Raw genomic sequence first — 12,472 nt, forward strand, 5'->3', positions numbered from 1 at the left:
TTGTCGCCCTTGGTCTTCCCGCTCGTGGCAAGTCAGCAACGGAGCCAGTGGCTTGAAACCTGACCCACAGTCTACTGATGGTGCTCTGGGACACGTGGAAGTGCCTGGCGATTGCACTTTGACTTTGGCCTGCTTGTAAACGACCCAATGCAATTTGGCGGTCTTCTCTGCTCAATCGGGCCATCTTTCGTCGCTGAATTGTCGTCTGATTTCTTTGTGGCGAACAATCCGCTTTTATGGGTTTTGGAAGACATGGTGAGAGCTCAATATTCCCTGAGTTTCACGAGATTACACTGAAGCATGACGAGTGGTCATGCCAAATGAGCAATTTTGACATTGTAGCCACTGATAACGCATGCGTCACGTGCAGAGCTCACTTGTGGCAATGGACGAAAGGTCGACGACCAGATAAACATTTTCTGCAGTTTGGTGGATATCCTTGTAGCCATATAACTAAATTAACCAAATATTACAAGCTATACGTTTCTTTTTTTGAACAGTATAACTGCAGCAGTAGCAGTGGTGGCAGCACCAGCACGGTAAATAATTTATGCTAAAACCCAAGTATGGTTCACCATCTTGTTTTCGTGTGTTATTATATACTAACTTTGACTGTTTACCATTTCTATGTTTATCACTAGTTGAAATTATGCTTTGAAGAAACTTCTATAAGCCGTAGGCTTGGTGTTTTATTAAAATATGATGGTTACTTTGATTATTATGCAACACTGTTGAAATCGTAGAAAGTGTATGGAGGGCATGACTGTCTGTGTATTTGCAGATAAGAATACAGTAACTATTATAAGCCATAACTGGTGTTTATATGAGCAATTTATAGAATTTTTGGTGTGGTGGCTTATTCATTCATGAGCACTTTATGTATACATTTTTTTCAGATACCTTTGTTTACAACCTCTTTCTATACGCGTGTATACTTTTTAATAAACTCCTTGGCTCTGTGTGACTTATCTTGTTTACAAGGTAACGTATGCGTTGAGAAGTCGGCTCGGCAATCACTGCTGTCAATGTCAGGAATATAGGCTTATGCATGTTTTAACAACACTCTCTCTCTCTCACACACACACACACACACACACACACACACACACACACACACACACACACACACACACACACACACACACACGGATTGCTAGGTCTGGTGTGTGTTTGTGTCAAAGTGTACGGTGCGCGTGTGTGTGTGTGCTGGGGTGTCGTGCGACTTGAGAGTCAGAACGGGGGGAAGAGAGGGGGGGGGGGGGGATGGAGACGCTGGCAAAACATTAACATTGATTAAACATAAAGTTCAACTGCCTGAGGCCATAAGGAATGCCAACACTCCAAAAGTAGTACCACGAATAAGGCCCTATTACAAGTCAAGTCAATATTTATTTTTAAAAAAAACCTAGGGTTACATGAATTAAAACAAAAAATTGCAATAAACACGACAAAAAAGATATGTAATAATGAGACACAACACTTCTAATTAACCGAAAATAAATCAAGCTTAATTCATAACTAAATAATTGTAATCATACATTTTTTTTTACAGGAATGTATATGTTTCTGTGCAACCATGCGGCATCGAACTCACCAAGATGTACGGAGGTTTATTTTATGCGAATTGATGAGTTAACGAGTTCACCAAAACTGTCACCTTTTTTAACGAGAAAAATCTAATCCGCAGATGTTGGCGGTCTTAAAAAGGGAGGTAACATTGTGAGATACACTGCAATAATTACAATTAACAATGCAATTCAATTGAATGCAATTATATGCACGACAATACGCTTCAAAAACGTTACAATTCAGTACAACCTTGACAATCAAACACACTGCAATATTCTGATACGATAAAATATAATACCATTAAATACAATACAAATCGATACGATAATATGCCGTGGCGTGCCGTATAATAGCATACAACACATATATGCCTTTATTAACTGGTACTTGTCATTATTGTCCGGCTCATCAAGCAGTAGCCTAATTAACACAAACAGAAAATAAATTAGAGAGCAAGAAATAATGTCCACGCAATTAAAAACCATTGTCCCAGGTTACAAAGTGCGAGCAATCAGTAACCAAAATATAAATTTAACAACGTGAGACCTGTGTCCGCTAAGCGTGCAAAATGGGCTTTTATTTAGAAAAGAACCCTCTAAATGAGGCCTCCCAACTACTGTTCAACACGATCAGCAACAACAAAAATGAACATGTCAATAAAACAAATGTTCACATGAAAAGTACGATCCAAGTTGCACAAATCAAGTAATCAGTTATCAAAATGTATACAACTCCTGTAATGCAACGGAGGGGTGGATTAAATCTAGTTGATTATTTTTAGACAAGTGAGAAATTAGAACGAACTACTTTGATTACACCAAAATCACACGTGGATTATTCGAAGTAAGAATAAAGAGGGCTAAAAAATAATCAATACTAGAATTTATTTTTAGAACATGACATCATTTGAAACCCAGACGATTGGACCTTGTTGCGGAAGAATACAACGTTGACTCAAAACTGTAACAACAATGGCTGACGTGTATAAAGTACACGCATACCTCGCCAGGTTTGTTTTTGTGACTAGTCGACAGACGATGCCATTTGCTTTGTGTGTGTTTTTGTTGTTGCTTACTGTACCCTACATTACGTTTAAAATCCAGTTCTTTAACAGGCAACAAACCTTGCAAATTTCCAGAAGCTGCAATCTGAAGCGACCTATCTCTGATTCTAGCAGACGATCTCTCCAATGTTTAACACAAAATCAGCAAACTCTCCTGTCACATAGAACGTCCATTATATAGTGCAATGTTGAAATGAAGTTACCGGTCTGAAACATTTAGTCGTTTCTTCTGAGACAATCCTTGTTCTCTTATCATCTACAGATTTACCGCAGTCTTCACCACGCGAATTCACAACAGAAGTCAGACTTTCGAACATACAATCTACGTAGGCAAGCATGATACGTCATGACGTCATATGATTCCTAGCATATTGACGTAATGCTAAACATCCGGTTATCCCGAGTTTTCTCCGTAATAGATGTCAGTGGGTTTTTCAATGTTCGGTTATTTCCGTGGTTTCATGCGGAAAGGGAACCGTCGTCTGCAATCAGTCAACGACATGGACCAAACGCTATTGTGTTTTAATCGTAGCAATAGGGTCCGATATTTAGACGAGACAAGTATAATGCCGACGAGTCGGAGACTAAGAATAAAGTAAAACAATAGGGACTATTTGAATGACGCGCATTTGACACTCTGAGTGATTAGGCTGAAATGAAATTGCCTACAAAATGTCGTCTGCATGACTGCATGTTCGACCCGTGTTGTTCTTTGTATAAATAGCTTAAACAATGACAACTCGTTGATTACTGGAAAATAAACCACTCGTGGGTATTTGCAGCCGCTTGGTAATTAACTCGTGTGCTCCGAGTGCACTCGTGAATTACCAAGCGGCTGCAAATACCCACTCGTGGTTTATTTTCCAGTAATCAACTCGTGGTCATTGTTTAAGCTCTATATATTCAACAAAGTCCAATCTAAATCTCCGTCAGGCGTGAAGAAAGGCCCTTTTCTCTAGGAGAAGGGAGCCCTATACGTGGGACGAACGTATTATTGTTTGTTCTTTCCAAGCTGTCGCCATCAAATTTGGATAATCTCCAGTAACAGGGCGTCAGTGTCCTGACAAACTGTGCGTTCCTCCGTCCGGACAAGGGCCTGACGAGGATGATTTGAGCACAAGAATAACGACACAAATATCTTTATTTGGTGTTTAACGTCGTTTTCAACCGTTCAAGGTTATATCGCGACGGGGAAAGGAGGGGGATGGGATAGAGCCACTTGTTAATTGTTTCTTGTTCACAAGAGCACTAATAAAAAAATTGCTCCAGGGGCTTGCAACGTAGTACAATATATTACCTTACTGGGAGAATGCAAGTTTCCAGTACAAAGGACTTAACATTTCTTACATACTGCTTGACTAAAATCTTTACAAACATTGACTACATTCTATACAAGAAACACTTAACAAGTGTAAAAGGAGAAACAGAATCCGTTAGTCGCCTCTTACGACATGCTGGGGAGCATCGGGTAAATTCTTCCCCCTAACCCGCGGGGGGCGACACAAATATCGTGCTCGAAACACCTAAATCATGTTTGGAAATAACAGGGTAAATAAATAGCCTGCATATAAGCGTGCGTTGCTACACAGTGGAACCCACATTTTAAGACCACACAATTTAAGACTCCCTCCCTTTTAAGACCTTGTTTTTCTCAGACTCTCTGTTCATAACCTCCGCAAATATACCCCCATCTTAAGACTCCCTCCTTTTTAAGGCCTGATTTTCTCAGATTTTGGAAGGTCTTAAAAGGGAGGTTCCACTGCACTACAAAAAAATGTGCAAGATCATAACATAGAGATACCGCGATCAGACCTAGTGATCGACAGCTCTCCAGAACTCACCAGTGACAACCCGAACCAATAGTATTGACAGCAAGGTGAACAACCTCAGCCTGCGGCGCTGGAGTGAAAAGGCGCTGCAGTGACCTAAAGACCTAAGTGGTATAAACTTCTAACTGTTTACTGTGCGCTTTTAGCTTTTTGATGTGAGAGCTAGTCGATGGCCGTCACTTTGTCAACATCACGGGCCAACGAATTTAGACATAACCATCATCGAACGCTGAAGAAGAAGCTGGCCGTCAGATTTTGTCAGGTTTATATTTTGAGATCTTTAAATGAACGAGAATCCATACACTTTCCAGGGTTCTCCTGATCGTCGTTGATGTTTGGCTTTGTTGTTCGCACGCTTGATCGTCTCTGGTAGGATTCTTGAATGTTGGCCCACATCTGATACAGACCGTCAGCAGGCGTGTCCCACAGGGCGTGCAGTACGTGCCAGCCGGCCTGCCGCGCTGTTGTCAGCAAGTATTCATTATCGGGATATAAACTGTAGTTGTAGGCCCCAAGCACCAACGACTGCACTAACCGCACGGCCACCGTCACCCTCAACAACGACAGTTCCAGCTCAGGCAAGTCCAGCACTGACCTGTAGCCAGCCAGGATGTGACCTCCCACCTCTAGAGGGTCAAAGGTCTTGGCCCCCAACATGAAGTGGGCCACTAGAATGCCAAGGTCGTACAGGGGGTGCGTGCAAGCGACTTCCGTGAAGTCCAGAACACCGCATATGACGTACTCATCCGGGTCGTTTGGCATGACGTCAGTTTTGCGCTCTACCAGAATGTTCTGGTCGTTGAGGTCACCGTGGATAAAACCTGTGACAAGAACAAAAGTGAAAGTCTGGTTGAACACATACTTATCAGCTTCACATGAGGGCCGTGCGTTTTGAAATGTTATTTCGGGTGAAAGAAAGAGGGAGAGAGATAGAGAGAGGGAGAGAGAGAGAGAGAGAGAGAGAGAGAGAGAGAGAGAGAGAGAGAGAGAGAGAGAGAGAGAGAGAGAGAGAGAGAGAGAGTACAACGAATGAAACACAGAGAAGCAGAAATGACAACAATGAGACCAAAACAACACACCAGCTCTTATTTCACTTCGCCTCGGTAGCACGACTGTGGTGAAGTGATCTATGACGTCATCAACCAAGCGTCGATTTCTGACGTCAGTAATGACGTGTACGAACTCCTTCAGCTTTGGTATGTTGTTGAAACTCCACAGGCAGTCGAATGTGTCGTAAAACGAATGACTGAAGTCCTGCAATACAAGACATGCATATATAACAGGAGACGTACGTGTCCTATCCTGCTTTCTTTCTTTCCTGCGAAATTTCAAACTAAGCTTAATGATACTGGTCTTTTAATAGCATGTAGGGAATTCCCAAACACAAAACCACTTTTAAATCACTACAAAGAATTGCAGACTCTGGTGTCTGGCGTCTAGGAAACTATTACAATTGATTAACTAAAGTTAAGATTAACTACACGAGAACACACAGACGCAGAAAACTGAAGTTAATCCATTGTAATATCGCCAGCATATAAAGTGAATATATATTCCCCGCCGCCCTTCCACCGCCCTATATTGAATACTACCCAACAAATCTCAAGCTTTCAAGCGTTTATTTTGACCCTTCACCCATTAATCTTGCAATAAAATATTCATAACTTAGGGTACAAAAATCGGGTGTTAATCCATTTCACACTTTCTTTTGCATGCCCGCTTTGTGTATTTACTTTTATTGTGGATTGTACTTTTCCTTACCTCCAAGGCTTTTGTCACAGAAGCCTGAAAGTGGCCGAGCTTGTAACACAGGTCACGTGTCAGTGTGACGTCATATGGGATTTGTCCGGGGAGGAAGGTTCGTACAAAGACAGCGTGGGTTTTGACGTCACCTGAAATGAATGACAAACGCCAAGCGATGACGTCTAGGATATGGTATACATTTTCCGCGAGCGTCCGTTAAGGCATCAATTCATCACAAAATGTCCACTCTCTCTGCACACAATTGTATTCAAAGTACATGACATGAAACAATTGACAATTGACAAAAATGCAGCTAAGACACGAACTCAAGCAAATGCTTATTTCACGTGACCATAACAATACTAAGTTACACACATTTTCATGATGGTGGACAACGCAATTACTAACCAGAAGATCAAAATGTAGGAGGGGGGGGAGGGTAGGGGAACTTAATCAAAACAGAGGGATCTACAGGATGTTAAGTGTTTGTTTGTTTGTTTGCTTAACGCCCAGCCGACCACGAAGGGCCATATCAGGGCGGTGTTGCTTTGACATATAACGTGCGCCACACACAAGACAGAAGTCGCAGCACAGGCTTCATGTCTCACCCTGTCACATTATTCTGACCAACCAGTCCTAGCACTAACCCCATAATGCCAGCCGCCAGGCGGATCAGCCACTAGATTGCCAATTTTAAAGTCTTAGGTATGACCCGGCCGGGCTTCGAACCCACGACCTCCCGATCACGGGGCGGACGCCTTACCACTAGGCTTACCTACACCAGAAAGAGGAGGAAACTGGCAAAACGCGACTTGTTCGCCCTTCACTGTCGGCACTGGCTCTTGTGTTGCAATGCCGCGCTTCTGAAGATGCTTCATAAACTCGATCTGGGCATCTGGAAAAGCACATCACAGTGTAGAAACTACGACTCAACGGTATACAGCGTAATAGGTATGAGGTCCTTAGGCCTAACTTTAGAAGACAACTCCAACGGAAGGATACATGTATTTCCTTGATCTATAACTTGACTTAATGTCCGTCCTGCCTTACACAAGCATGCTCACCGCCTAAGATATCTACGTCCATGATTTCACATATATAAGACCGTACTTTCCCTTGAACACATACCAAAAATCAAGACCTTGGCTGCATTCTGTGCAGTGGTACTTGTTTCTGAGTTAATCCAATCTTAGACATGCTGAACAAAAATAACGAATTTCACAGATGGAGAAGAGCTACGGGAGAAGACCAAAACAAAAGGACGGCTGACTTACAGAGAATATCTGGTCTCTTTGTGTCAATGGTGTTCACGATTTTCAGGACGTAACCTTCAGGATTTATTGACAGCAAATGAGCATTTGATGACGGAGGAGAGACCCGTATGTGGTAATTTTTGTCGTCATACCCATGAAGTTGCTTGCAGGTGATGACTTTTAACCCGTAAATCTGCAAAGACAAACAGCATGGCGTCATCTTTAAAGATGCCAACTTAGTTAGCGCCACCTGTTATGGTCATGTTATGGTCAACCATGTCGCCCATTTATTACAAAAGCTGGCCTCATAGTGTAAATTAAAAAGAAAAGAAAAAGCAAGTTTCAAACCCTTTCAAACGCGTCATTTAATTGAGTCAGGGACAAAGCACTCTGTCAGACTGATTTTAATACTCTGTCAAACACACTTTCCTTAGCAAAACGATGAACACCTGTGTGAATCCTCTTCGGAATGACTAACTCAATCACAAATTAATTTTACAATTTTCTCCCGTCTGAACATAAACTCAGAATTGTTAGGATAAAAGGCTTAGCTTAAAATGTAACCCTAGCACATCAACAACAACAACAACAATAACAACAAAAACACTTTTAAATAGCTGAAAACTGTATTCACCTCTTCCGCGATTTTCTCGACTAAGCCGTCTGCTACTTCAGGAACGATAACTTCGCCCGGTTGCTGAATGACCGCTTCTGGTGCAGAGTTCTTCCCCTCATCTTTCTCGATGATGTAGTTCTGGTCCTTGCCAGACATGGTGGCTGGATCTTCACGTAACAGACTCAAAAAGAAATTTGTTTCTGTACCTATAATGAAGCGCATGGGCAATGTTATTTTTGTCGGAAAAAAGAAACCATCAGATCTATGTTTATTGCATTTTATGTTTTAATTTGTTATTTTTGTTATTCTACCAGCGACTGCGATTTCTGTCACGTTATAAAAATGCATGAGGCTGTGACGTGTGCGTGTGCGTGTGTGCGTGTGCGTGTGCGTGTGTGTGTGACTGACTTGAGGCGAGGAATCTCGATGTGTATACTGCTAGTATAATTTGTGAATGTATTTTTATACTTATGCTGTCCAGTGTTATTTTTAAATTAATGTTGTTGATCAGTTTGTATAGATGATGCGTGTGCTGGTGTATATGGCTGGATTGAAATGTTTCTTAACCGCAATGTCATCCCAAATTCCCAACCTTGGGCAATTCAAGATTCTGTATTCTGAATTCAGTATTCTGAAAACGTTTAAACTGCCCTTTGAATGTCACGTCAAGTAATTACGCTCACTGGACCCGAGTACGACTGTTAGTTAATGAGATACGGGAAAATGGAAGAGCGGCATTTAAAGTTGTGTTCAAAGCCTCTAGTCTACGATAGAACAAACCAGGTAAATGTAGTTATCTACATGTATCTTGGGGAACGGTTACACACAGAAAAAGACAGACACGTAACAAAAAGTTAAAGACTCGTATCCCCATTTTCTATAAGGGCAGAAATTCTCACCTCCATAAAAATACTTTCTCAATTGTTATTGCATTTAAGATCAGGTCTCATTCTCATGCAGGTCAAGGTTCAAATACTTAAGAATTGTGCACGCTACGCCAACATGTCTTGTACAGCCACAAGACACAGTATAAGAAATCACTAATGACGCAAACTTTAGTAATACAGTGACGATGAGCTTCGTAAAGGACAATGTGCAAATCTTTCTGTGGCAGTTAGTATTAACAAACGTACAAACAAACACCCTACTGCTTCTCTCGAAGCCTTTCACATCCAGCCCGAAGTCCCTCTGAAACTTATATACGACTGTCCGAAGGCTTTCTCTCCTCCCCGAGCACTTAAAACACACCTCTTCAAGAAATACAACCCCTGATTTTGTTTTCTCAGTCCTTAAGTAGGCTACATGTAGTGTATTATTTTGTTGTTTTAGTGATAATGTGATAATGTATATAAACATCTAGGGCTGTTTTCAGTATTGTTAATAACATGGTCTGTTTTATTAAGGGTATTCAGCTGGTATTTCCCTTGTTTTCACTACCTATTTTATTCATGTTTTTATTACTTAGTTAGTAGAAGAATTTTTTTTAATGTATGTTTGATGGTGTATGCTTTTAATTAAGCGTTGTTGACTATGAATGTAGATGTAAATGCTTGTATAACTGTGTTTTAATTTTAAATGTGTCAAGCGCAAAGAGCATAATTGTAAAGTTATGATGTTGCGCTATATAAATGCTCATTTATTATCATTATTATATAAGACTGGGCTGTGCCTTAAAACCTCTACCCTTATGTTTTCAAGATCAGTCAGTCAGTCAGTCTCTCTGTACATGTCTCTCTCTGTAGAATTAATGTGATGAAGGCCAACTATGCCTTGTCCCACTGTTTAAAAAGAAAGAAAGAAATGGAACACTTCAGTTTAGAGTGCAAAAATTCACCGAGAGAAAAAAAAAACAGAAGCGATGAATGGGACCAAAGAGAGAAGCTCTTTGATGGGACGTTGACCCCGTTTCGCTCGACGGATAACGCGAGACTTCAAAAGCGGTGTCATTTCGTTATAACTTCAAAGGATCACTATGAAAAACAAGAGGCGAAGCCTTCAAGGCTCACGTAAGAAATCGACAAACAGTAACACAAACTCAATCACTCCGTCACACATACACACACACAGCAAGCATAGGTGACACGGTGCAAGAGTGAGAGACACTAGATCTAGATCTGTCTGTCGATCTGCATGTAGCCTACTTACAGGGACACGACTGCCAAAAAGTCTCGGCCCGCTCAAAATAACAATGACCGAGACCACACACACCACGCGAGAGAGAAAGACTACAGGGAGGCATGCCGTCATGATGCATTAATTGACGTCAAACACTTTTGACCGTGACGTAATCTTATGCGAGCTTTATCCGTAGTCTTGGATAACCACTCACACATAGACTCGGAAATGTTAAAGTTTCTACCACAGACATACACACGCACAAACACACACACACACGCACACACACACGCACAAACGCACAAACGCACAGACAGACAAAGTTACGATCGCATAGGCTACACTTACGTGAGCCAACGAGTCCTATCCTCAGAATGGAAAAGTGACGTCCTATGTGTGCAGAGAGAGAGACAGACACAGACAGCCTGAGACAATTAAACTGATGGAATTTGGATCGATGTTATTTTCAACGGCGAAAGCAGAGTAGGCATCAAGTTGTTTCTGACAAAGTGCCCCCTCGTAGGCCTACCTACAGCTGGCAAAACTGTGCGAATGGCACGATCACAACCGCAACTAAAAACAAGTCACTAAATATAATGACAGCAGCAACCGGCACGGTTGGCCTATTGGTAAGGCGTCCGCCCCGTGATCGGGAGGTCGTGGGTTCGAACCCCGGCCGGGTCATACCTAAGACTTTAAAATTGGCAATCTAGTGGCTGCTCCTCCTGGCGTCTGGCATTATGGGGTTAGTGCTAGGACTGGTTGGTCCGGTGTCAGAATAATGTGACTGGGTGAGACATGAAGCCTGTGCTGCGACTTCTGTCTTGTGTGTGGCGCACGTTATATGTCAAAGCAGCACCGCCCTGATATGGCCCTTCGTGGTCGGCTGGGCGTTAAGCAAAAAAACAATGACAGCAGCGCACAGGTAGTAAAATTGATATTAAAAGTCCTACGTTTTTTTGCCATTAAGGACTTGAGTGTTTGTTTGCTTTAAAAACAAGAAATTCCTCCGAGGTAGGAAAAACACCCCCGTCCTTACCATTCTCACTGCCAGCAACTGAGGTCAGAAGTCAGAAGTCAAAAGTCAAAAGTCAGAAGTCAAAAGTCAAAAGTCAGAAGTCAGAAGTCAGAAATCAGAAGTCAGAACTCAGAACTCAGAACTCAGAATGTAAACACAGGGTCCATTGCGAAAGGGTACGTCGAGTTAGGAAAAACACCCCCCGTTGGTCAAAGGGAAATAACCATTCTCACTGCCACCAACTGAGAAGGTTATTTCCCTTTGACCATTAATATGTCACTCTTAATCTTAATCCACCAATAACTCCCTAACCGTGTGTTTGACTGGTCCCAATTTTTGTAAGGACCGTCTCAGGAATGTATAGAACCTGTTCACCAAGTTTGGTGACGATCGGTCCGTTCATTCTTGAGATCTATATGCGAACACAAACACACAAACAAACAAACAAACAAACAAACAAACACATCCAGTGAAACCTATACACACCCCTATACCGGGGGTGTTAAAAAAAAAAAAAAAGGAGGTAAGGGGGTGAGGTTGAGATGATGATGCTCTGTGGAATTCGTAAAAATGAAAAGTAGTTAAAATGTTTCTCACTAAGAATTATAAGTCTGTATTCTATATCCTGAATAACGGGTTTGCAAAATGATTTTTATTCAAAACGAGTTAAAAGGTAGAACCTTTCAGGATCACCAATAAAAGCAAATATATGAGCAGCGCACAAGTTAATTGCGGCACATTTATCACCATTTACCTTCATACAACCAGATCCCGGTATTGACGAGCACCCGTGTTCAACTGGGATGATAGTGTGGGCTATGCACTACACAATTCAACAACACATGGGCTGTCTGCCGCTGCTTATATTTTGCAGGTACAAATAAAGATCGCTTCGGTGGCTATTTAGCGCATGTATAGAAACCACACACACCCGCCCGCGTCAATGGTTGGTTGCACAAGCTAATGATAACTACAAGTTAGTATCCCCCTTCTTTTGCTCTGTCGACGCCCGTTTTTAACCGCTTACTTCCCTTTATATAATAAACCGACCATAGGGCGTCTCGTCCCAAACTAAATCCCTTGTATGTCATCAAAAATATGGAATTCTGGGAAGGGAAATCCTTGTGAGAAATGACGGCAATTGGTCAATACATTTCAGAGCAGGACTACAACACAATGTCGGTCACACTTGAACTTAACGCTACTTAAATTGCCTTCAATACGAAGTAAACGGGCGCATGGGTCAGTTACCAATTTAACTCACCT

The 12,472-nt window shown here is 41.8% G+C and overlaps 1 protein-coding gene across 3 annotated transcripts; it reads right to left on the reverse strand.

Annotated features, from left to right (window-relative positions):
- Positions 1-2,806: 2,806 nt before the first annotated feature.
- Positions 2,807-12,059, reverse strand: LOC138962657 (hydroxylysine kinase-like). 3 transcript variants are annotated; one of them, XM_070334557.1, is made up of 7 exons: positions 11,961-12,059; positions 8,092-8,279; positions 7,479-7,650; positions 6,980-7,099; positions 6,223-6,353; positions 5,541-5,715; positions 2,807-5,282 (listed from the first exon to the last, which is right to left on the reverse strand). In XM_070334557.1, the coding sequence occupies exons 2-7, from the start codon at positions 8,227-8,229 to the stop codon at positions 4,726-4,728; spliced, it is 1,293 nt and encodes a 430-aa protein (XP_070190658.1). In that variant the 5' UTR covers positions 8,230-8,279; positions 11,961-12,059; the 3' UTR covers positions 2,807-4,725. The 3 variants fall into 3 exon arrangements, with proteins under 3 accessions (XP_070190658.1, XP_070190657.1, XP_070190659.1); XM_070334556.1 differs by lacking the exon at positions 11,961-12,059 and having other exon boundaries at positions 8,092-8,392; XM_070334558.1 differs by lacking the exons at positions 6,980-7,099; positions 11,961-12,059 and having other exon boundaries at positions 8,092-8,393.
- Between the last annotated feature and the right edge of the window lie 413 nt (positions 12,060-12,472).

This window comes from Littorina saxatilis, linkage group LG3, assembly GCF_037325665.1.
Source record: "Littorina saxatilis isolate snail1 linkage group LG3, US_GU_Lsax_2.0, whole genome shotgun sequence".
Taxonomy (NCBI): Eukaryota; Metazoa; Mollusca; class Gastropoda; order Littorinimorpha; family Littorinidae; genus Littorina; species Littorina saxatilis.

Coding starts and splice junctions, on each gene's coding strand:
- LOC138962657 (XM_070334556.1), bottom strand. CDS start 8,295: ATGCGCTTCATTATAGGTACAGAAACAAATTTCTTTTTGAGTCTGTTA. Junction 6,354..6,979: donor TCCTCCTCTTTCTGGTGTAG/GTAAGCCTAGTG, acceptor CATTCATTTCAG/GTGACGTCAAAACCCACGCT. Junction 5,283..5,540: donor GCGAAGTGAAATAAGAGCTG/GTGTGTTGTTTT, acceptor TTCTTGTCACAG/GTTTTATCCACGGTGACCTC.